This window comes from Chaetodon trifascialis, chromosome 18 (assembly GCF_039877785.1).
Source record: "Chaetodon trifascialis isolate fChaTrf1 chromosome 18, fChaTrf1.hap1, whole genome shotgun sequence".
NCBI lineage: Eukaryota > Metazoa > Chordata > Actinopteri > Chaetodontiformes > Chaetodontidae > Chaetodon > Chaetodon trifascialis.
In genome coordinates this window covers 20,300,320-20,326,494 of record NC_092073.1, presented here as the reverse complement: position 1 = coordinate 20,326,494, position 26,175 = coordinate 20,300,320, and the positions used below count along the sequence as shown (strand labels likewise).

General features: G+C 43.1%; 1 protein-coding gene across 1 annotated transcript; it reads right to left on the bottom strand.

The window, feature by feature from the left end:
• Positions 1–9,708: 9,708 nt before the first annotated feature.
• On the bottom strand, positions 9,709–24,359 carry phex (phosphate regulating endopeptidase homolog, X-linked). The gene is made up of 22 exons (XM_070986000.1): positions 23,604–24,359; positions 20,699–20,755; positions 20,412–20,573; positions 20,226–20,309; positions 19,517–19,743; positions 18,684–18,752; positions 17,423–17,539; positions 17,136–17,219; positions 16,748–16,890; positions 16,480–16,573; positions 15,211–15,339; positions 14,810–14,911; positions 13,830–13,907; positions 13,450–13,553; positions 13,290–13,348; positions 12,802–12,856; positions 11,741–11,808; positions 11,509–11,639; positions 11,308–11,373; positions 10,354–10,458; positions 10,079–10,155; positions 9,709–9,944 (listed from the first exon to the last, which is right to left on the bottom strand). The coding sequence occupies exons 1-22, from the start codon at positions 23,725–23,727 to the stop codon at positions 9,842–9,844; spliced, it is 2,238 nt and encodes a 745-aa protein (XP_070842101.1). The 5' UTR covers positions 23,728–24,359; the 3' UTR covers positions 9,709–9,841.
• Between the last annotated feature and the right edge of the window lie 1,816 nt (positions 24,360–26,175).

Below are 26,175 nucleotides of genomic sequence, written 5' to 3'. Positions count from 1 at the left end.
TCTGCCTCTTTTTGCCTCCTTTGCACCGCCCTCACGACTCCGCCTCTCGCCGCGCCGCGCCGCCACAATGCAGAGAAACACCGTCAGTCCGCGGTGAGTGAGTGGCAGCGGGCAGCTGGGGTGTGATTTCTAGGATTTCACACATTTAAAGTGCAACCTGCATGAAAGTAAATGATGCTTTGGAGGTGAATCTCTGTGACATCTCAACATCTCCATACCAGTCACAGAAAAACGTTGCTTCTCTGTGAAAACCAACGCTTCTTAATGCTTTTGCCTCTCTGTGTGGGGTTGTTGTGTTTGCAGCCAGTAATATTGTTTTAAAGATCCTAAAACACTAAAAAGTTATTTTCCATGACATATTGGGGTGTGCACATGAAAACCTGTTGGCAGGAGCATCATGACAGCACAGGTATCTGTTTTCCTGCGCGGTAAGCCGCTCGTGCCTGCTCATAGACTTAAACGCACACATAGCATGAAGTGTCCTCAGCCTCGTTGCAGGTGCATGCAGCATCTCTCAGGGCTTGCTGTTGTGTAGCAGGTTGCCATAGAAACCAGACAAATTACTTTCTTTTTTACAAGCCCTTGTTCCCATGGCAATAGGGATGCCACCCATCCCCCAAAAAGCGCGCGCACACACACACGACACACTCTGTCATGCACACAAACACACACCTGCTGACTCCCAATCTGCTTATGGTGTGGAGGTGTTTGACACAGTGGCGTTAAAAACGAAAGAGCGGGAGAGGGAGAGGAAGAAATAATGAGTGCAGATCCATTGAGATCACACTCTCCCCGTCTGTCTGTCTGTCTGAGTTTGTGTTAAGAGCCATGAAATCAAATAGCCAAACAGCCTTTAGTCCGCCTGCATGGGACCAACTAATGGCTCCTTCGTCTGCCGTCTCCCCAGATATCATAAATTAAAGGCTGCTTGGATTAACAACAGAAAAAACTTTGTCTTTGCTCCCTCTGCATGATGCTCCGAGTCGAGAGAAAGGAAATGTTTCACAACAAAAGCGTTCTAACTTCTAATCTGGAGGCTTTTGGCTTCAGATATGATTGTATTTCAGAAGTTAAATGTGTCTGTTTTTAAGATGCTGCATGTTAAATGCAAAGACCAGCAACCTGTTTACAAATCAGAAAAATGGATTTGTTATAGTTCGAGACCTCCATGTGAATTTAATCTGCTTTGTGAGAAGATTAAATGTACAGAAAATGACAAACAGATCTGTTTTTGCATCATGTATCCATATTATGTATCAGTAATAAGACAATATAATCCATTTATTCAATAAAGATCATTGGATTATGCTGTCAAGCAGCAGGACGTCCACTGTCTTTGCTTTTTCTCCCCCGCGTCTGCAGACAGTTTTTGATTTTCTGCAAACACATTATTCTTTGGACTGAGGTGAGAATTAGACAGACAAGACATTGCCAACATAGATAACTAGATAGATAACATCGAAGCCATCCGTGTCTCAAAGAGTGCAAAGCAACACTCACAATAACCACCGTCTCGAAGGTCTCACACGAAACACTTGACCCACAACTGCTCAGCCAAGGTGTGAACATGCAGCTGTGGGTTAATCAGCATGCTGAGAAACACTATACGTCCATGCTGCCTAAAAAAGTTAGATAAAACTAAAAAAAATTTTTTAAAAATCCATCTGTGCGCACGTGCTTATGCATGTTCTAATCCATTATTCAATTAAGCCTCAATTAGCCTTTAATCCCCATTACCAGTCCAGTGAGAGAGGAGCGGTGAAGGAATGAATGAGTAAGTGTCTCCCCGGGGAGGAAGGAAGAGCAGAATGGAAAATGAAAGACTGCAGAGATATAGGGGGCTCGGGGCAGTTTCTGATAACAAAAGTACTAATTAGTGTCGCTAAAGGATTTATAGAAATCAGAATAGTGTGTGTGGGATGGAGAGAAGATGGTGGAGAGAGTGAACGGAGGCGTTCGAGAGCGTGGCGGGATATTTTCTGCGGGAGGGGAAAAACAGAAGAAATCCTCCAGAGGTTGAAAACTGCCGGCAACAAATCCACTTAAACACATGCACGCACACACTGGGGCGTACGAGATGGACAGATGAGGAAAACAGTATAGGCAGCAGAGAGGAGAGCTCCTCTTCTGAGTCTAACTTTGGACAGGATGTCATTCTGCGTCCAAATCCGGGCTCCACATTTCATTTGCGCTCATGTGTGTCCATCTGCGTGACAGCTTTCCTCCATAATTAAAGACGGCTATATGGACGCAGAGCTGGTCTGATATTCATGAATAAGGCTCTTCGCTTTTCTTTCAGCTCCTGCTCCTCCAAACCCACACTCCCTCCTTGTCTTCCACCCCTCCCATCCCCCAGTCCATCTGTTTTGGTGGAGGCCATCCATTAATAAAGAGTCTGGCCTTTCATTTCTATTTCCCTCCTTCTGTATTATTTATTTACCCATCTATCCAGGGCTACGGTGGGCAGATATGGTTGCCCGATTGGGATTCAGCTGATCCACCTTCTTCCCGGGTGGGAGAGAAAACTTGAAACTTTAAGTCGCCCAAACCTCTTCAGCACAAATGCTGTTCCAGATATGGAAACATGGAATCCACCAAAGTTTCTAATGAATTTGACTCAAAGATCCAGAGTGTGGGGAATTGAAAGTTCATTAATATGTTTTTGTTTGTGAATTATTATTTGCTATCTTAGAACGATCTCTTTAAATCTACAGAGGGAGCAGGTCCTCCTCATGGAGTCCAACATGTCTCTACAGTAGCCCAGAGTGGACAAACTAACACTGGCTCTAGAGGGACTTTTGCATCTTTGGCGACCACCATAGTTTCTCTGACGTGCTTGGAAATGGAGGGTCAGGCCAGCGGTGTTCAGTTGGTTGCAGTCTCCAACCTCACCACTAGATGTCACTAAATCTGACAGACCGGCCCTTTAAATGGTTCACAGATTAAAATCAGAATAGTGCTGAAAACCACTCAAACAAACTTTGACTAGCAGCTGCTCTGATTGCACATGTTGCACATGTTCAGAGCGTGGGCGTTTCAGCCGCTGAGTCGAATTCAAACGCAGAAAACCTGCATGATTAGAGGAAGTTTTACACTCCAGCCAGTCAGAGTCAAAATGTGACGGCTGGAGTCAGAAAAAACCTGTTAAAGTTATTTTCAAAATAATTACTGCAATTAACTACCCACAATAAAACTTTTGTCTTTGTGACACATCCTGGCGCATAAATGCTGCAATAATAGAGCCATTAAAGCTGCAAATCTCTGCCTTTCAGATGGAAGCATTTAACCTGTGCTGTCTTTGAAAATGGCCCAAATATGGCTGATATTTGTGCTTTTTTTCTTTAATCACTGGTTCCGGTCTTAGTTCATTTTGGGTAATATAACTTCACAGTATTGTTTCTATTAGCTACCACAGAAGAAAATATTACTTCATAAAAGGTCTAGATGAGTTTTACAGAACAGAAGTCGTTGGTATGACTTGTGGGTGGACTGAATGCTTTAACATCACCTGTTTTCAATCTTAAAACTTCCACACATTAGGCTGAGCACCGAGTCTTTAAAAAACAGCCTCGTCTGTTCAGAAGTTTCAAAATAATTGTGCTCAGGTCCACAGTTTCCAGCCTCTGCACCATCTCCTTCTGTCTACCCGTTTATCCATCTTTATTTTCCTCTCTGCTATTTCTGTCGATCCATTCTCTGCATCCTCTTGGTGGTCAGCAGCATTCATAATTTCTAAATGTCATTTGGACATTAGCTCACGAGGTCAGGAAGGATGCTGTAAGTGTGTGTGTGTCGGGGGGTGATGGAAGAGGGAGGTCATCGGGAGGGGCATGAGATGAGAAATACAGTAAAGTCATCTTCATGGCCTCTTGGAGGCTCGTAGATTTGATTACAGTTACAGGCCAGAAACGGAGAAGATAGATGCAGACGGATGCAGATAAAACGCGCCTCTCATGCTCGTTCTGCTTCTCCACACAAACGCAGGACGAAGGAGACAGACGGAGATAAAGAGCGAGTGCCCCGAGTCTGATAAAGAAAACTGGGAGATGACTTCAGCAGTGCCTGAGGAAAACCAGATTTGTTAAAAGGTCAGAGTGTGATATCTGAGAAGAGCCATTTTCACGTCTCAGAAAGCTAAATTTAATCTGGGTGATTACTGGGCCCATCTGTAATCTGTACAGCACCTCAAGAAGGCCCTGAAGGCACGTTTCCCCGCCCTCTGTTGGACAGACGCAGAACTGCACGAGTGGACTGCATGTGTCCAACCCCACAGTGTGTGTTGGGTGGTTTTTAATGATGCAGCTATTCGATGTGTTTCTGGGGATTACTCCACTTCGTCATCTCCTCCACAGAAGGAGAACTTGGAGGACATGAACGACAAGGTGTTTTCTGGCCTGGGCATCAGACCAAGTTTGAGCCTCTGGGTGGCAGAAATTGCTGCTTTTTGAGCTGACGTTGCTGCAAACTGACATCCACTCACCAGCCGCTTACGGCCAGCTTTGACAAATCTGCAGGATTTGTATATAATTTGGTAATAGGGCTGAGATACAGATACAAATCTTCTTTCAAAGTATATATAATCATACATCACGATACTGATAAGCTGTGCACTGTGTTGGTCTAGAGTAAATTCAACTGAACAGCAGTTTACAGATAAAATAACCAGAGCTGAATGTCTGTTTTTGGCTAATCCAATGAAACAATACTCAATAAATTTAGGTACTTAGCCACACTGATGCAACAATCCTGCTGCTCATTGATTTGCAAAATTATAGCCAAATACAAATACTTAAAGATATCAATGTAGTATGTCTCTGTCATCTCATACTGTACAGTACAAAACCATAGTACCCTACGATAGATGGCAGAAACTGGCTCCCACAGGGATGCATTGTATTGGACAGGTTACTGTATTTGTGTCCTCCCCCAAGCGTCTTCTCAAATATAGAAAAGAGATCCCTCTGCACACTTAGGTCCACTGCAAGTATCTAATAATAAATCCAAGCTGTCAGTCAGCTGATCTTCATCACACAAATGATTGACAAAAGGGAGTCCCAGATCTTATCATGACAGAGCACACATGTCCTTTGTCATGGCTGTCTCACATGCAGTTTCCAAGGTCCAAAATACAGAGAAAACTGCAACACACCCAAAAATCTGAGAATAACCCAATAAAGAGGACGAGCAGGATATCAGTGTCAGATGGAAATAGTGCACCAGCGCTGGGAGAAAGTTCAGCTTCTACAACCCTCAAACGCATCAGTGAACCCACCTGTAGTGAGGTTCATATGACAATCCACATTTGAACCTGTGACATCCAACAAAGCTCTTTTGACAAAGGGCCAACACCCTGCAGAATGCCGCCTATAAGACAGTTGTTTTTAAGCAAACATGCTCTGAAATCCATTTTTGATTTACAATGTTTGGACTTCCTGGAACCTGAAGGAGCAGGGGAGAAAAAATTCAAATGCTCAGAGACAGAAATCCTCTACATTAGTTGACACGGTCGCCACAAAATGCACCCAGCGCGATTTATTTTGTGATTGCTGGGGTTTATCTTTGCCCTCCTGTGACGTGATTTACTAATGTGTGCAGATTGGTGTGCTTTCGTTTAACAAGGACTGGGTCCAGGTGACAAATCAGTGCTTTAATCGCCTTAGCTGTCATTTTTACACTGGCCACTAAAGCAGATTTATCACGATTCAATGAAGTAATGGCCTAAAGTCAGGCAGTAGCTCATCATTAAATGCTCCACCAACACAGAGCATGACGGCGTCTGCAGGGACTGATTCTCATGTTAGCCTCCGATTAGCAAGGCTGACTGCAGGGGCTTCAGTCGAATCCACTTAAATCACATTTTTAGGTATGTTACTGAAATATAAGCACGTAAAAACATTTATTATGATTACACTCAAAAGCATTCTGTGATGTTTGCACTTAAATTGTGCTGTTTTCCAGGATTTGTCAATGGGGGGGAGAAGGAAAAGATGTAATCTTAAGAATTTTCAACAAGGTAATTCAAGTTTTTTGGAAAAACAATCTCAGACATACATTATTATTCAAAGATAAGTATTTTCATATATTTTATTGTATATTCATTATTAAAAAAAAGACATATTGGTACCATTCACTCCTGTTTCATAGCCCCCTGTGAGCCATTGCTGTTTTGAAGAATGCTTGATACTCCCGACGGAGGACGTTAAATAAAAGTGCAGCACAGCTAATACCACAGCTTCGTCCATTTTGGGCTCTTTGGGTCTCCATCCCCTCAGCCCTCAAAGGTCAGATCTGTCAAAATGACTTGCTATTGGCAAATTTGTGAGTCAAAGTTCACTAAAAAAAGTAGCAAAAGTGACTGTTTTTTCTGTAAATCGGTATCAAAAAGCCTGTAGTTTACATGAAGCGATGGCAGCACATATAACGCTCCCATTAATTTATTGGACTGTTCCATAAAAGTTTCAAATGTTTAGTCTGAACGACTGAAAGTCAACAAGCCGTTTCACCTGTTTCCTTCGTACAGTTGTTGCATCTGTCATTGATAATAAATGTCACTGTGAGGCCGGCTGACAGGGGCCTGATCCACGACGCTGCTTATACATCTAATAAAACGAGCTCTCTGCTCATTATCATCCATCTCACTTACGCTCGCTCTCTTTGTCTCTTAATCATCCCAACCCCCCCTCCAGCACACACACACAAAGAGTACACACAACACCATTACAGGCTGGTGCACTGGACTGTTTCTCTAATTGGTGTGTATTGATGAGGCTGCCGCTGGTCCTGCCACAGATACAAGTCATTAATGTTACCCCCTGCCTGGCAATGACACACGCACGCACGCACGCACACACACAGTGACAGCTCAAGAGCTTCCTGTATGAACACAGAATAAGTTGCCATGGGAACTGCTAACATCAGTGTGTGTGCGTGTGTGTAATAGCAGGTCTGGAGGGAAATCAATAAATGGACATGTTTTCAGACGCAATCTCTTTATGTCTTTTGTCCTCCATCCATCAGCACCTGCCATCCGCTGACTCACGCCTTCTCTCTCTCACACACACATTTACCTAATCAATCACAGAAAAGTTATGGCATCATGTCTCGTCGTTTTATTAAAACCCGACAGAACGAAGCACAACCAGAAACAGCAACACAGTGAGCCTTAATCACAGCATACAGATACAAATATTTCCTATAACAATGGAAAAGCAGTGATTCATCCCATCAAGTTACAAAAATATTAGATATCAAGACAAAAACTACTACTTTTTGCAATATACAGTGGTTAAATTGAATCATTTCCACTGTGGCACTGTGGGTTCTTCAGCATAAACCTCAGTGGGTGATTAGAGTGATTTCTGAGAAACGAACAACAAAACCTGACGAAAATCAGCTGTCAACAATCTTGATAATCATTAACCATTGAAGTAATTTTCAGTTTCAGAATTTGATTTATTAGATTTATTTGTGATCTTTGCAAACTGAATATGGACATTTTGGGTTTGAAACAGTTGGTCAAACAAAACATCTGATACCTGGCTCTGGGAAATTATGATGGAATTTTTGTACATTTATTTATAGAAAACTGTAGAAATAATTGGCAATTAGTTGATAATGACGATAGTAGAACAGCCTGGCTATTAATATCAATAACACAAAAAACATATTTAAGAACCTCAATATTTATCCGTAGGTTATGTTGAAATTATGAAAACATCCTGATAATAATAATAATCATAACAATAATCATCATCATAATAATAATAATAAAGATCAATAAGTTTCATTGACTATTTAGTTTTCACATAAACTCTTATTACCATCATATATACGGTAGAGATGAGTGCTGCCCCCATTAACAAATCATAATTTTCCTGCATCAGCTCTTTGCTCAAAGAGCTAAGCTAATTTGAGGTGTATAGTTATTTATGTGAAATTTTATTTTAATTAGTTTAACCTCATCGTTAAACTGCATTTTATCAAGTTTCAGATTTGTCAGCCCCGTTACCTCTTTTACTTTTCACATGGGTCACGTATCAGCAAGCTAATGTTAGCTTTGTCCATCAATCTAGCTACTCCAGTTAGCTACCTAACAGCTAAACTTGGCAGTTAGCCAGCTCGAGACGTTAGACCTAAATATTAACTCACTCCTGGTTTGTATAGTAACTCACAAAGCTAACAGCTAGCTAGCTAGCTAGCTAGCTAGTTCAGCTAGCTACATAACAGTCACACCAGGCAGTTAGTTCTTTTTGAGTTCTTATGTTGACATTAGTTGTAAATATCAAGTCACAGCTAATAAAGCTAACATTAGCTTTGTCAGTTAATCTAGCTAGTTCAGTTAGCTACGTAACAGTTACACCTGGCAGTTAGCTAGTTCTTTGTCACTTCTTATGTGGACATAAGCTGTAATAGCTGGCTTGTTTTGTACAGCCTATTTTAATTTAATTAGGTGACTATCTTCTCTAAATAAAAAGTCATGTTATAAACAGAGAAAGTCTGAACTAACAAAGAGCTGGTGCAGAACCATTCAGGAGAGCGCAAGACGAGGCACGAGAGGAATCAGTTTGTGTCAAAACTACACAAAAGAGTGCTTCAAAAAGCAGAATATGATAATATGAAAAAAAATAAAATAAAATTAGGAAATTACTCTCATAACAATCATTGTAATCAATAAGACAAAACCTTAAGATTTAGGATAACAGTTATCTTTTAATGATTACTCATAAACAATACTTGAGAAGATATATCCTGACATTTTGATTTTGTGACCACCTTATGAAACCTGTTGTGTAAAATTCTCCCTTTATTCCACGGCAACAACAAATACCACAAACCAGCTTATGTATGAGGGCAGCTCAGCAGTGCTGCTCAGAAAGACGAGTGGAGGGAGTGCGTCTCGTAGTTCGAGTGCTTGTAATTCGGAGTTCATTTGCCTCAGGCTCAACCGGAGAATGAAAATAAATGTCTGACACAGCACCAAGACTCAAACAAAGTGGGACATAAAACAAGGTGGGACTTTTCAAAGGAGAGCCCACGCACACACGCACACACACACAATACAAAACACACTCCATCTTAGGAAGTTTAACCTCATATTAAGTCTTAAAAATACGCCAGCAGGTTGCTCTGCAAGTTTAAAATTATGATACGAATTTCACAAAAAAAAAAAAAAAAGGTAAATTTGGTTTAAAGACTGTGAGATAAAATTGGACTGTAAACGTCTAATTGTTTTTGAATTGATTTTGTATTCTTGTTTGCATTTTCACTCATGCTTTAATTAATTCATCTCTGCTTTCCGGTGTTTGGGAATTCATCAACAAAGCTGCTAATTAATATACACAGATATTGACCCAACAGTTAGCGTAACATTTGAAATATAGGTTCCTATAAAAAAAAGAAAATCTAGTCATTGTTTGTTTATTTCAATATACGTATATCTTTTCATTCCCATAAGAAGGGTTCTAGTTTTATTGAGTCATACTTAGACTACATATAAGGCTGTTTTAAAATCTTTTTCCCAACATTTCTGAAATCCATAAATTATGGTCCTTACAAACCACTTCAGTTGTACTTTTTGCAGCAGTAAATGTACCTGTGGAAAAACTGGAACAACAAAATTTGTTGCAGCGACAATATACAAAAGCCCATTTGAAGGCTCGTACCCTGACAGGTTTACACGTTAGGCTGTGTTTTTTTCTGCGAGAACAACTGCGCTTCATGTTTGCTCCATCGCTCCCACATCATGTAAACTGTGTCGGCTAAGTCCAGCATTATCAACCTTTTCGAGAGACGTCCTGCTGACGGCTCTGGTCTGGCTCGGGGGTCAGGCTGAGGGCAAAGGTCACCACACCCGGCAGGACTCTGCACCTCGGTTCATGACCGACGACTCGGGACAGCTGAACGCTTTCCCAAACTCTTCATAGTTACTCATTGCTCCGATAACTCTGCAGGGCAACAGTGACGGTGAAGGTCAGGTTGGAACGACTGAGTGCATTCATCAGTGTGTGTGTGTGTGTGTGTGTGTGTGTGTGTGTGTGTGTGTGTGTGTGTGTGTGTGTGTGTGTGTGCGCGCGCTCACCTGTATTTTGGTGGACTGTGAGCTCCACTCTGGATCTGGTCCCTGGCTGCTTCTGGTCTGTATGAGTTACATCTCACCTGTAATGTTACGAAGCACTGCAACGTTACTGGTTCATTTATTACCTCAAAATTAACCTTGATTTGCAAATACCAGCATGCAACAACAGAAGTGCACAGAAATGCTCTCACTGGTTGAAGCATTGGCACAGTGGCAAAAATAGTTTGTATCTGTGCGTGTTTGTGTGTGTGTGTGTGTGTGTGTGTGTGTGTCTTTACATGTGCATAGCTCAAAAAGAAGAGTTGGTTGTTGTTCAGTCCCACTCCAGGCAGCTGGGGCTCCTCAACACCACCTCTGCTCTCATCTACCCACCGCCTGTACGCCTGCACACAAATATAAAAAAAACAACGTTTTCTCCTCTGGACTTCTTAACATGACAGCTGGGAAGTTTTATAAAAAGTCTGTGCACACGAAGGACATTTTGAGTTGCGTAACACGGGTACCAGTAACTGATAAATAAATGTGAAAATAATATACACAGTATAAAAACACAGGCGCAATTAACAACAAAGACAGATGAAACTAATAGCAAACACATGCCAAACTAATAACAGACACAGTTGAAAGCAATAAAAGTGTCAGTGGCAGGACACTGGTATTCATGCTGACTTATAGACCACATTACGCTCAGGGCGGGAAGCTCAAAAGCTGTTATCAGAACGATAATGTCACCCTGCTGTAAAGACAAATGGTTATCAGTCATCAGCTACTGAAAAGACAATAGAAAAAGAAAATCCAGAGGGACATCAGGACATATTTCAAGGTCAAATGACATATTTGATAACTCATTAGCTACCATTAGACAACAGGACATATTAGCATTCAACCCCTCCAAAGTTAGCATGTGATAGTGAAGCACGATACAAGAGAAAAGGCGGAAAATAATTGTGGTGTGTAAACGCACAACTTGCACACATTTATTTAAGCCTTGAAGTAAAACACACAAAGATGTGCTTTGATATGTCAGATTTAATTTACACCTTTACTATCGTTAATGTCAGCTTGGAAGTTGCTAAATGCTAACATTAGCTGTTGCCAGTAGCTTCCTGTTTTACCTTGAAATATGGGCTGACGTAAAGGTCAAATTATCTGCCTCGAGAAAGCCAACAATCAGTTTTTGTGGTAGAGACAGATAAGGCCAGACAGTGAGAGCGTAAGAAAGCAGATCGTACCCTGAAAGCTTCTCTTATTCCTCCATTGTCTGCGATGTTTTCTGCCAGAGTCCTCTTGCCCCGCACCTACAGAGCAAAACATCCACATCCAATCCACAAAGAAAACATATTCTTGACTTGATCATTATGGTTTTAGGGGATTTTTGAGATTATTTGACTGCTGCAGTTGTAAATTCTGTCGACTAAAACTCAGATTCTTACATTTAGGCCTGCCTCGTCCCAGTGGTAGTTATTATACTGGTCAATCATACACTGGGTCTTCTCATTGAAGGCTGTTACAGACGAGTTGCTCCACCACTGGTCGAGGTTGCCATTACTGTCGTACTTGCGGCCTATTCATGAAAAGCAACACACACAAAAATCATGCGTGTTAAAAATCTCTTCTGTTCTTGCAGATGTTTTCTGAGGTCCTTTCAGCGATCAATATATTTACCGTTATTGTCAAAGCCGTGTGTTAGCTCATGTCCTACTATCACCCCGATGGCACCGTAACTTAAAGATCTGCAAACAGACAGCATGGGGATGAAGTTTAGTCACATCATTTAAAACACCTAAATTCTGAGACAAAATTTTAATTTAATTTCAATGAAATCGCTGCAGGATGGATGAAACTGCTCGTAGCAGAGTCGATGAAGCAACTGAGCTAACAGACATTCTGACAGTTAGCAAGCTCGCTAGCTTTCAGAGGCTTTCTTAGCCTTCAATAACTCTTTATTGAATTAAATGATCTAAAATGCTAAGAACAAAATCCCAGGGGAGAGTAACAGCACAGTACAGAGATAGTAAAAAGAAGCTACTGTGACTGGCTAGCACTAGCATGTTCCCTGGCTGGCTGGGGTGTTAGCCATTAGCTCGCCAACTACAGTAGTTAACTAACTGCAGTAGCTCCTGCAGACAAGGGAGTAGACAACAAACCACAGCATGATGAACAGCTTGTGAGGAGATCAGCATTAGTCAATGTTTTCATCAGTTTGTTATGAGTGAAGCCTTGTCTGATTTATGCTAACATTACTCATATGAGGAGACGCTCCAGTGCTAACTTTGTGTCGTCTTGGTTAGCATGATCACTGCTATTAGCTGTTGTTTCTCACTGGAGCTTCATGTCGTGTTAGCTAGCTAGAGCCAACATGACTAGGCTAGGACAGGCAGGTGGTTGAAGATTTGACCTTTAAATAGCATTTTAATTGAACATGTCCATAATTAAGCTATGAAATGTGTTTTGTAACCTACTGCTGTGCGTACATCCTGGACACCCGTCACCAAGTTTCTACAACCACATATTTTGCACACATTTTAGTCATTAAGAGATCTGCTTGTATTTCCAACTGAAAACTAAATTGTTTTAAAATACATACAGCACATTACAGGATGCTCATGACTATAATTTCATGATCTGTATTTCTCAGGTTAATTACTTCAGAGCTCCACATTACTCCTGAGTAAAGCACGAGGTGGCATTTCTTTGGTCTGTTAGTCACACTTCTTTAATCTCACCTTGGATACTCTCGTCCCCAAAAGAAAGGTTTTTGAAGCTCTCCGGCGGGGAATCCTAAATGAGGAGATCAAAACAGTCTGAGTCTTTAGCCGTGTCCACACAGCAGTGTCATTTGCTGCAGAAGGTCGACTAATTTTCAAAGGCCCCATTTTTCAATTTCCCCCCGTGTGAGGCAGTGATTTGTGATTAAAAAGTGTGGTTTCTCCTGGGAGTCTGTATTATAAAACAGATCCCATTTCACCTGTTTGAGAAAGCACCCCTCCTTTGTTTTTAATGTAAATTCCTAATTATTTCTGACACTGAAATGCCTACTCAGCCATTTTAGGGGAATAAAAATCCCATTAAAATGAATTACAGGCAGACAAGTGAAACCACTGAGGTGCACTGCAGCTTTGTCGTGTCTGGACAGAGCTCCAGAAGTCGAGAGCTTCTGGATAATTAAATAAAAACTTGTCCTCTTGGTGATCAATCACACATTATATCTTACTGATTTGATTCGTGGAGGAACTGTAGAAGGCGTTCACAGTTGTCGGGTTAGTAAACCACCTGCAACACACACACACACACACACACATTATGGCACATCAACGAGGAAGTAAAGCACAAGAAGTCCCGCAGCAGGTTGACAGATCAGTCCTGTCGCTCACTCTGTGCGTGGGACGCTCTTCCGGAGCCAGGCGATATCAGACTGGGCGATGAACTTCAGCGTCTGCATCACGTTCCCGTAGTAGTCCTTCTTGCTGAACTCTAGCTGAAACAGACACAAATGCAAATATGCACCGTCAGCTACTACAGCAACCTCAGGCTTAAGCTCTGCAAATATTCCATCAGGATAAGAAATTTAGTCTGAGCAGCCTCTGCCTTACCGCCAGCTGCCATCTCTGTTTTTCTTAACTGTTAGATTTTAAACTCGGTGCATCTTAGACAAACTGGTGGAAATCTTTCAGCCCATGAATCACTTGAAGTCACACTGATGGGTTTACGTTTGCCGTGCTAAAGAGCCAACTCACAGCAGTGCAATACGAACCTGCTTTAAATCTTCATTGAGGTAGGTGTCGTTCAGAATAAACTCGGGGTAGCCAACCTTTGCCAGGACTGCATGAGCCTTGAGTGGGTGAGACAACAAAGTGAAGGTAATGGAGAGTTTAAACAGGTTTTTAATCAGACACTCGGTCAGAGTAACTGACAGTGAGTGCAAATGTTGAGGAGTGTGAGAGACATGGCGGCCTGACAAAAAATGTTCCTGAGTCCCTGCATTAGGAATAAAGAGCCAGCAGGAACAGAAGGTTCCACTGAATGCAGTGATGTTGAAGTTTTAGGTCCTTGAGCTGAAAAACAAACTCAAGTTTGTTCAAATGTTTTCAACATTTTCGTTGTAGCAAAGTTGGTGGTTGAGGAGCAGTTTGGTTCAAGGATGAAAACACTCCATGAAAAGAATGCAGAACATTTTAAAAGTCAGCGGTTCCTCACGTACAAAGACAGTAAAATGTGGAAGGACGGCACGGCACCGCTGTGGCAAAGGAGAAAAAAAAGGTCTTAAATCAAAAATGTGTGAGCACCAATGATGAAATGAGATGAAGCAGAATCCACAGACGTGACGCTCAATATTCTGGATTAAAGCTGCTCTAATTCAGAATTTTATGGCTGTGTAATGTGAAAGGAGTCACTCACGCTGACAAACCCACAGAGAATGATGATGATGTTTGGGCTTTACGTCACATTTAGCAGCGAAGGTGGAAGGTAGTTTTTCTCAAATGTTGATGGGTTAGGGTTAGGGTTAGCATTTTAGCATCTTTCAGCTTAATATTGTTGTCAGCCAAGAACTTTACTGAGCGTCTTTTTGGCTCAGCAGGAAGTAGTTAAAACAGTAGACAAGCAAAATTAGCGACTAGCTGGTGAAGAAAGTCAAACATCAGCTAGGGAGCTAGATATTTTGCATGTGCTGCCCCCAAGTGGCCAAACACATGAATGCAGCTTTAAGCAGCAGAGAGCATCAGCTGTTCGTACCTTCTCCACAGCTCTCTTCTTCGTTGGTTGATCCATCCAGTCGTTCTCCTTCTCCAGCATGTCGATGAACGCCCAGCGAACGCCCTCGATCAGCTCTTCCATCTGACAAACGTACAAAACTCAGATCAATTAGGAGAGGATTAAAAGTGCGATGCGACCTCCTGAGGACGCGCATTCATGTGCAAACTCGTAGGTGTGTGTGTTTGCCAAAAAAATAAAGCACTCAGTGTCAGAAAAACACACACACCCGCACTGACGCACAACAGTAGAGTCATCTCCAGACAGACACACTCAGCACACACACATCAGCTACGCCACAAAACAGATCCAAAAATGACCCGCAATTTAGGACATGATGCGGTGATGTCTACAACACACTCATCACACACACACACACGCACCATGTGCTTCTTGTCCTCCTGGAAGTGTGTGTTGACAAAGAGGCGCCCGGTGGCATAAACAAGCGAGTTCTCGACGTAGTTAACGCACTTATCCCAGCGCGGGGTCAGAGAGGTGGTTCCCGTGGTTACCTGGTGGGGGAGTGAGACGGAGATGCGAGGTGACATTGACTCTTCCTCACACACACTCAATTTCTCAACCTGGGACTGACACACTGATATCTTTCTAAGTGCAGTATTCTATTATACAGATCCTCCTTTGTGTTCAGGGCATGTTTTAAAGTTAATTTGAAGCTCCCTCCGCGGTCTTAAAAATAGGAAACCGTAGTACTCAAAATCACATGATCTCTAATTACTGTCATCAACATTTGGGGACATAAAAACAGAGACTGAGAAAAGGAAAGAAAGCTCGCCGTGTGGGTTTGCTACTTATATTCTGAAAGCTTCTATCTCTAAAAAAAGTGAGTTTCACTGCTGAAAAACAATAATAAAACAAACTGTCTGTGCATGTGAGGCTGAATCTGTGTCCTAATTTGACACTACACACTAATTTGAAGCAGGTTTTCAGTAAGTAGTTCACTCCAACTGGGAAAGTGACAGAATACGCATGCTAATTGCAAACTAAATGACCTTGCAGTGAGAGTTTGAGGGCTTTAAATTTTGTCTCTTATTTACTCTCAAAGGTATTTTTTGCTTCCTTCCTCCCCCTGATTTGTTCTCTTGCCTTTGATTTGTATATTTAACTTAACTTTCAGCACACGATGCAATGCAAGGAAGTCAAGGAGCGACTCACAGCTGTGAAACGTTTAACAGAACGCACGTGGTGGCGAAAAAGCATGAAGTGTTTCACCTTAAGTTTGGTGTAAAAATCACAGTTTCATTTACATCCTTTGGCTCATATCTCTGGGAATTGAAGATTTATTAAAAGGTGTATGTTGCATTATGAGAGTTTAGAGAAATTAGAGTTACAGTAAACAACAAATGTAGGCAGCTGAAGTCCTCATGACCCGTTTTCCCTGCTTACAGTCACATTTAATTGATTTAATTAAGTTTGATTTAAACCAAATTTACTAAGTCACAGCCAAACAATTTCCACACATATACAAAGCATGCATCTGCGAAATGTCAACTTAAAGTGGAAAAACAGCCTGTTTTAAGTGAGTTTTCGATGCAATTTAACTGTTTTTTAGAGTTTGAACCTGTGAAGGAGAAGTGTGCTCTTCACTTAAAAAAAACTAAAAGTGACCAATTGTAGATTTTGTGAGTACCGACCCGAGCGTAGTCCAGGTATCTGTAGAGGAAACGACGGCTCAGAGTGGTGATCCTGGAGAAGACTGTCCTCCATTGTACGTAGTTAGCTACCGTCCTGGAGAGAGAGAGGAGGGACATTAATTAAATGCCTACATGTAATCTCATTATGCACTATAATATACTTATAATGAGAGGCAGGAGCCCTCAAGCCCCAGTGTGTGCTCATCAGTCTGTGTGTGTTTTCTGTCTAGCTGTTCGTGTGTGTGTGCGTGTGTGCGTGTGTGTGTACCTGGGATCTGTCTTGTCGATGAGTTTGAAAAGCTCCTTGAAGTACTGCGGAGCTCGGACGATGACGGGCTCCGAGGAGGAGATGGACCGGGCCGGGTCGGCTTTAGACTCCACCACAGCTTTTACATAACCCAGCCAATCAAACTACAGACGGACGGATGGACGGACGGACGGAGCAGGAAACACAAGCAGTGACGGTTACTTAGATAACACAGAGGACGGAAAGGGTTATTTAAAAGCAGCTGTGTTGATATTCTGCATCTTTTTTACATAAACAGTTAGCATTAAGTGTTTTTGTGCATTGTGGGCAATTATCATTTCAATCAGCTCATATTCTCCACCACAGAGTCCTTCTTAACAGATAGTTTGTCTGGGTGGATCTCAGTTACCTGCGGTATGGAGCGCTGCAGGCGAGAGAGGCTGTATCTGTTGTACATATTCTCACTGGTGCGGTTTTCATAAGGAATCAGGATCTGCACACACAAAGAGCGACGTTTCGCTGACATGACAGATCATTTAATGACAAGATCATTTACCTTTGTGCTGCCGGAGGAGCTGATGATCAAGTTGATATTTCACATTTAATAACTCTGGGTTTTAATTAGCCCCACTGAGGCCTCTCAGATCGACCCCATACATTCAGTGAGATTATATTTATCTAACACGGCGTGTTTACATGAGCCAGTTTGGTCTCGAAGGCGAGGGCCTTTTCCATCTGGGTCAGCGCTGCTTTCTCTGTAGCGCCCAGCATGACGGCTATATCTACCATCAAACTCAGCAAGGCTGCACGATACTGGAGAGAGAGAGAGAGAGGGAGAGAGGCAAGGGAAGCAAAAAAGATTAACGTCATTTACTCCCTTATTGCTGTGAGCTGCTGTCACGGCCGCTCCTGAACATCAGATGTCATCAGACACCAATGAAGGACTGACATGCACGCTCAGATACGGATGTACTGCTGCATCAGCACATCAGTTACATTTATGTATTTTAATCATTATGTGTCTTCAGGAAAAGATGAAGCGCAGCATTAAATATTCACTGAATAACACTGCGACCACGTTCAAAGGCCTGAGGCCAAATGGACCTCAGAGGAATATTCATACTGTATAGATACATTTAAATCTAGTGGTGGAATGTAATTAAGTACATTTAATCAAGTTCTGTACTTAAGTACAAATTTGAGGTATTTGTAGTTGACTTGAATATTTTCTCCTCATGCCCACAAGCTCCACCTCAACCAACTACAACAGCAAAATCCTGCTTTTACATGGATGCCGGAGTCATAATAATGATAAAATATGTGATAGTAAACAGCGACGGGGGCATTTTCATACACTGAGTACTTTTACTTTTAATACTTTAATGCTTTAAGTACAGTTTCCTCCTCATACTTACATACTTTAGTATCATTTTGAATGCAGGGGCATTTACTTGTAATGGAGTATTTTACTTATTTATGCTATTATTAATAAATGGCTGATGAATAAATGTTTTAGATAATGGTTGAATAAATTAGGGGCCCTTACTGTTAGCACCCCTTTGAAACCTCGAGCAGCTTTTTCTTATGAGCTAACGCAGACGTTTGGATATTGAGGGAAAGACAGAGTTTTTCTAGGAGAGAAAAATTAGTCACTGCATACTCATCCAACTGTCTTATTCTGGCCTAATGAGGCTGCTATTAGTGGGGCAATCTGTATCAGCTGCCTCTTCATCCATTCATTTCTCGCATTGTGACTGTCTGGCATTTGTGAAAACGTTGAGTCTGGAAGGAATCTTGTTGCTGATATAGAAACCTAACATGAAGCGCTGGTATTTAAAGAGGCTGAAATTCTTGTTCTCCCACAATTCATCACTCAAGCGGGAAGGAAATAGCTGCCGCAGGAAGAGGGGTTTGTAGATGACAGGTAAAGGGGGTGAAAGATGAAGCAGAAACTCACCGCCTGAGCAGAGGTAGTGTTGGTGATGTAGTCCTCCCTGGAGGGCAGAGACAAGGACGCCTGATCGAGCTACATAAAGACAGAGAGCGCAGATTATTCTGGGTTGTTTTCTGGGCTGAAAAACATGGCCGAGCAAGGTGCTGAATCTGTGTCTGCACACATGTCCATGCTAGACATTATTACCTTGTAATGGACGTGTGAACAGGCAACACTGTGCCGCTCGCGTGCACTCTGACAATTCAAGATTTTTGAGTCATCGGGCAAAAAAACCCCTCATGGTTGTTGTTGTTGTCTAAACCTTCATTATTTCATTAAAGCTGTCTGGAAAGCAGCAACGGGAAAAGTTTCCAATAGAGTTCCTGCTAGCAAGCGCGTGATCGTATAATGTGAATGTAACTGACAAAAAAGAAGGTTACATGAGCATTTATGGCGTCTCCAGAGGGCAGTTTTCAAACTGCGGTGGCTTTGACAAAACCAACAGCTGCCTGGAGGATAATATAACATTGAAAAAGCTGGTGTGTTTTGGATAATGGTCTGCAGCAATGAAAAGTATCCTCAATATGCACTCAACTGGTTAAAATCCACAAAACCACCAGAATGGGTTCTCCATGTGAGGAAGCTCGCTTGAACGCTTTCTTTCTGAGAATTAGCCGTGATGCCAGTTAAATATGAAGCCAGAGCCAGCAGCTGGTTAGCTTAGCTTAGCTTAGCTTAATTTACATCAATTGAAGGGTAAAAATGACAATTTGTGGTTTCCTGTAGGTGAGACAAATGGGCGTCCTGACAAACATGCAGGCAGAAACAGCTCTTACAGTGAACTGTGGGTGTCTCACCTTGATGATGTAGTGTGAGGAGTTTTTGTCATCGGGGGACACGTACAGGCGGATCAGGACACTCTTAGAGTGCTGGTTCCTCATCTCAGCCAGAGTCTTCCGGAGGCTCCACTGCCCGGCCGACCACTGATAATCCCCGCCGAGCCCATCCCCCACCACGGGCCACCGAAACTCAGGCTGTTTAAGCGTTTTCAGCATCGGTTTGGAGTCCAGCTGCTCCAGTACAGCTATGGATGCACACAGCAAAGCTATTTTACAAGCATTTTGTTGATTGATTTCATTATTTGATATTGTTATTTTGCCACCTTTGTGTGTAAAATGACCGAGACCGGCTACGGGATCAATAGAAGTTCATCTTATCATATCTTACATGATCACTGTCTTTGTATTTTGTCCTTTGTGAGGACCTGATTGTGGACGTGCAGAGTGGGGACATTTTGAATTGTGGGGACACTTTGGCTGGCCACCACTTGTTCAAAGAGATGTCTGGTTAAGATTTGGTTTTAGTGTTCAGCTTAGAACCAGGTTCAGATCTAAGTCAGCGTGAGTGTTGGGATATTTAGGGCTGGATTCAGGGACAGAGAAGCATTATGCAAAGTGCATGTGCAGCACAAATGCTTGTGGGTGTGTGTTTGGTTGTATTATTCACACTCTGGGTACAAAAAATGACATTATGGGGACTCGAGTTTATTGTGTGTGCTCCACTCACTCTCGTTCATACAGGAGCGGTAAAGAGTCTTAGCCTTGCTCACTGCCTCCAGTTCATCAGGGTCCAAAGGAGCTTCTAGTAACTCTGACGGAGAAAATAATCTGTTATAACTCACTTAATGTCTGTTTAAGTCAAGTCCTCTCAAGGCGGATGAGCTCATCATGAAATCTGTGGGCCAACGCACACCTTTGAGTCGGATGTCCACATGCTGCCGCAGCCAGGGGTAGATACCATACGAGGAGGAGTCTTCAGGGATCGGATTGTCCTTCAGCCAACCACCGCAGGAGAAAGTATAGAAGTCCTCGCAGGGGTTAACGGATCGATCCATTTTACTCAGAATGGACCCCGCTACAAGATGCATGAAAAATAAAATCACATCCCAGTCAGTCTGAATAATACATTTTGAGCATCAGGTACACAAGAAACAACTAAAACAGCCGAAGCTGAGGGTGAGTGTTGCCGCCGCTCCTCACCTGCTTCAATGCATTCTGGGCTCAGGCAGAACTCCTCCTGACTGGATCTTTGAGAGACTGAGGGAAAAGAAAAGACGTGAGGGTGAAGCTTGACAAGTTAAATGTGAAGTCAGTTTTTATTAATTTGGGGGACATTTAGCTTCTTTTGCACTTCACATCTGGATCCTTACAGTCCTCTGCTGCTCGGTGGCCACTGAGCAGTGTGGAGATGTTGCTCTGAAGATCCTCAAACATAGTTTTTGATCACACGTTCACGTAATCAATAAATTACCCCAAGTGTCTGCATTAATAGTGCTGAGAAACAGACCAACAAACCACACATGACCAATGAAAAGTTAGCTAAAGCTCCATTCTGTCTCTGCTAAAGGCGACACGAAGCATTTGAACGTGCAGGAAAACGTAAACTGAAGGTGTCAACTAATCGTGCTGTCATACAGCTCAAAGCGCTATCAGAGAAAAGGCAATAAGGGACATTCCCACAATCCTCTCTCGAACATACGGGACAAACGCAGACCAAAGTGCAGTTGATACAGCTGGAGAGCTCCACTAACAGAGTAAACACTTGGCGGATTCAATTTTTAACCTTCTGCCCGCCTGCACTGAGGACAGCCACCATTTACAATCAGCATGTAACTTTCAGCTGTGCGATGCACCGCGTAATCTTTATTTAAACAGCCTTACCTTGAACCAAAAGAAGGCGTGAGTAAAATACACATCAGGCTTTTCACTTCAACTTGACTGTCAGGTGTAATTACCTCTTACACACCTCCAGTGAGGGCAATCAGACTGCCACAAGAAGACAGAACAGAGCCACCCACTGTTTATGCTACTCGCAGTGAAACCACAGGTTTACCCATTCACTTCCCTTCCTGGAGGGTGAGCGACAGGCGGCTTCTCTGACCTCTTGCCATTTATGTGATGTGGCTCTGAGGGCGTACAGAGGCAGCACAGGCCCATGAAGTGAGCTGACAGATTTAGCAACCAAATCCCACTTGTGAATGGATGAGCGGAGCGTTACGGATCTGCGCCGCAGCGTCTGACCTCTGAGGTCGACTGGTCTCGTTGTCTAGTTAGAGCCGCTTGTGGAAGTTGCTCAGTGTTGTTCCCACTTTGAGCAGCAGTGCACGCACTCACATCTCCAACCCTGCGTGACCCGCTTGGCCTGGGGCAACCTCAGCAAACCCCCCCCCCAGCCGCGCCGCCAGAAACATATTTACATATATTTAAACACACACACAGATGTCTGAGGCTCCAGTGACCAACCTCGTGTACATTACTGAGATACCCAACAGGCCACCAACACAAACACACGTGCATAAACACGCATTTGAGAGGCAAGCTGGCTAAACTCATTAAAGACAAAGTAAAAAAAATCAAACAACCACTTGGCATTCCTGCGTCTGGTCATTCGCATGGCTGCAGACCAGAGGAGGGTTTCCATTAGGGGGTGCATGGCACTGCGTACATATGCACATAACATAACTACACTTCAATCCCACCACAAGTATGCCGACTTCCCTCAATAACAAGAAACAATGCTTACCCCACCCTAGACACACACGCCCCTCCCAACCACGACCATCCTCACAACTAGCACTGCACAAACTACTGAACTACTGACGCAGCCAACATGAAGACCGGCTGAAAGGAGTCGTTCCGCTCGGCTGAAAATGCCCCAACCTTCACCTTTAATTAACATGTTATGTCTCGTTTGTTCAATCTGTATAAAAAAAGAAATGTAAAAATGGAAAGTTGTGTTTTTACTGGAGGCTGTGCTGGACTTTTTCTTGGCCGGGCGCACGCCGGGACTTCCTGTAAAATCCCAACATGTCGTTTTTGCACTTCAGTTTTTGCACTGATGCAACAAGCTGTAACAAGTTAATTAGTGAGTTCTGAAGGTGCTGGGAGGTTTTTCTGTGTGTGTAACCAGACTGAACAGAGCCAGACCGGCTGTTTCCCCCTGTTTCCAGTCTCCATGCTAAGCTAAGCTAGTTAACCATCTCCAGGCTGCAGCTTCATGTTTAACTCCCACAACTTAAGCAATTGGAGGAAGTTGACCATCTTAAGTATCCTGGCATTTTCAAGCTGTACTAATATTCATGTAGCAACTCCGAGAAAATAGGACGAGTTGGAGGAAGAGACTCAGATGGACAAAAGTTTCTCCGACAGCAACAAACACCTGGAGCTCTCCAGCTGTGGACACAAAGAACAGAAGCTCAAACTGAAGACACTAAAATCAGACTTGACAAAATCTGTAGTATTTGATTTTTTCTACATTGTTCACCTTGTTTAATATTGTCTTTTAACATCTCTTGTGTTTCTTTCGCATCATTGTTAAAAGGTGCTCATGAGGTCAAAGCATTTATAGACTTATGTGTAACAAATTCATCTTTTTCCCTGTTTTTAGCTGGACTACAGGCTCAAATCACTTCTTTTTGGCACATTTACGTTGAAGTTTTTTTCTAAATGTCAGTGCTAATGAATGAGCGCTGCCCCCTGTATATAAATAAATCTACACACACACCCTTCCCATGACTCTGCCACACAATTCCCTGCTAATTAATTTCACATTCTGCAGGATGTGATACCCACAAAGTGTCAACACACACATTCTCCTTTCCCAGAGCTCAATTTGACTCCCACAGCGCATTATGGAGCGGCTCTGCATGTGCATGTAGGCGGGTATGAAACCTTATATGAACCCAAAATAGTTTGACACAAGTTCCCGGCGAGCGCTCCACAAAGACCTTTGCTCCCAGCCATGTGCTCGCGTGGGTTATTTCTAGCCTGCATGTACTATAATCTGAGGACAGCGCGCACACTGTACGATACATTTCCCCTGAATTCCTCGCAAATTATACTGCAGGTTGAGTAAAAATGTGTGTGTATGTGTGTGTGGACTTACCCAGTATGAGTGCAAGCAGCAGAGCGACACACAGGCACACACACATGGCCAGTGCTATCTTGTAGAGACGACTGTTGCCCCTCTCGGGTTTAACCCCACCTCCACCTAAACGCTCCAGTTCCATGACTTACTGCGCTATATCATGCACACACACACAAAAAACAAAAACAAAAAAAAAACAACAACACACACGCACTCTAAAAATCTAACTTTCAAGTGGGAAGATAAACTGAAGAAAACACACCAGAAAGCAAAAATATCTGTTAGAAAAACCTGATTTAAATAGAAAAAAGTCACATTTATGGAGAAAATGAAATCCAAAGTTATGGTGACATCTTCCTGAATTTACACACTTCCTCGCTGTCTTCTGGTCTCTTTCACAGTTCAACAGCACAGACTTTGTTTACTTTCCCAGTGTCTCTCTCTCGGCTGCTGTCCGTCTGTGTGTAGCTACTCTAACTTCACCCTGGCTCTTCAAACTGTTCCTCCCTCCTCTCCCTCAGCACTCCTCCTCTCCTCCCTCCCTGTGTGACAGAAGGGACCGAGCCTCCCAGAGATGAACAGAGACCATTTAATAACATTATAGGACATTACATGTGTGTTACCGTGCAGCGTTAGAGGCTGCACACCTGGTTAGTGGCACACAAGTGAGACGTCTGTGTCTGTCTGTGTGTGTGTGTGTGTGTGTGTGTGTGTGTGTGTGTGTGTGTCTAATCTCATGTAGAAAAACAGCAGGGAGCTCTGCTCGAAACATTCATCAGATCAGACAGTCAGTAGACCAGAACCAAAGTAGACTCACTCGCTCACACACACACACACACACACACACACACACACACACACACACACACACACACACACACACACACACACACACAGAGGACGCTGAGTACAATCGATTAATCTGATGATGATGATGATGATGCCGCCTGTAAAAACACATCAGTGTTTTTGTCAGAATGCATCGATAGTTTCTTTGAAGAGAGGTGCTGATGGCAGCGACACCGCAGCTCCTGGTTGGTCCTCGGCCCCCCCCCCCCCCCCCCCCCCCCGCCCGCTGTGGTGAGAAGTCTATCCGCACGTGCTCATTAGGGTTTGGGGCGTCGGCCACAAAGTCCTTATATAGAAGTGACTTCCTGCGATGCTAAAAACACCCATTCATCAAGCAGACACATCGACCACGACGCTATTGTTCACCATTGTGACTCACAATCACTCGCGTCCTGTTTTTATTCTTATTGTTTAAAGCTGCAGCGCGGGACTTTTACAGAGAACATCCGTCACCAAACAGGCTCACACGATGCTGGTGAGGTGACGCCAACAGGTGCTTCGCTCTGTGTTTGGCAGCATACCAGTATTTTTACATCCGAGTGGACTACAGCAGCTATGGTGGAGCCTACGGTGACCATCAGCAGTGTTTATGTAACATGGCCAGAAGGGGGTGGCTAAATTTCCACAGTGCAGGTCAACTGAAACCCTTTGCTCCAGTCTGGTTGTCCTCTCTTAGCGTCCATCAGTCCACCGCTTTGGTCCAGACTGAAATATCTCAACATCTACTGGATAGATCCATGAAATACTTACAGTTCTCAGTATATATATTTTGTTTTTTATATATATTGATTCCCCCCCCCCATCTAATTTTATCCTTGTAAGGAGCGACTGTAACAAAAACAATTTCCCCTCTGGGATCAATGCAGTATTTCTGATTCTGAAAGTTTGTCTCATGGTCACCAGAGGATGAATGACTTTGAACCCATCATTGGATCAAAATGTCTGTTTTTATGACCAAATACTTCTGAAACAAAACTACTGACAGTCCTATTAGCATCAGCTGTACTTTTAGTACTAATTAGCCAATGTTAGCCAGGGGCGGGGCTTGCGGACAGGCAAGCCAGGCAGTTGCTTGGAGCCCCCAGCAACTAGGGGGGCTCCAGCCACTTATTGATAGGCCTGGGCTTTCAGGGACCTCTGTTGGTCCCTGGACCTCACTTTGAGAACCACTTATCTATTTTTTCAGTATTGAAATGGCCTCAGGGATTTCTTGCTTGGAGCCCCAAGAGACCCCAGCAACGCCATTGATGTTCGCAAGCTGTCTGAAATAAGAAGCTGAGCATTAACCTGCTGCATTGTCACTGCGACATGTTGTGTGAGCATTTAGCTGAAAGCACCACTGTGCTACAGTACAGCCTCACACAACCGCTAGCATGAATGCAGACTCATAATCCTGTTAGCATAGAGGAGGTCACAGAGTTAATTCATGGCCCCATCTCTCAATGTGGAGCAGACAGTCAGAACATGCCTCCTTTCTGCCCTCTCCTCCTCTTCATCATCCTCCCATGTCTGTTTACTCGAACGTCCCTCCAGGCTGTCATTAGCGCTGCAGATAAGATAAGCAACAGAAACATACATGCAAAGATGCACAAGCAACCTTTTCACATAGATCAGGGAAAGAAAATCAGCCTTCAAAATGTCTTATCTGAAGACAAACACACACACACGAAAGTCACCAACTTCTGCATGCGGGGGGGGGGGGGGGGGGGGGGGGCAAACCTCCGCACACTCCCCTAATTCT

Bases quoted from the DNA above. Each gene is read 5' to 3' on its own strand.
- phex (XM_070986000.1), bottom strand. From the start codon at position 23,727: ATGGAACTGGAGCGTTTAGGTGGAGGTGGGGTTAAACCCGAGAGGGGC. The intron at 19,744-20,225 runs GTGAGTGGAGCA...GTGCATCCATAG, and splicing joins CCGCTCCTGTATGAACGAGA to CTGTACTGGAGCAGCTGGAC. The intron at 17,540-18,683 runs GTGAGTTTCTGC...CTCTCTCTCCAG, and splicing joins ACACTACCTCTGCTCAGGCG to TATCGTGCAGCCTTGCTGAG.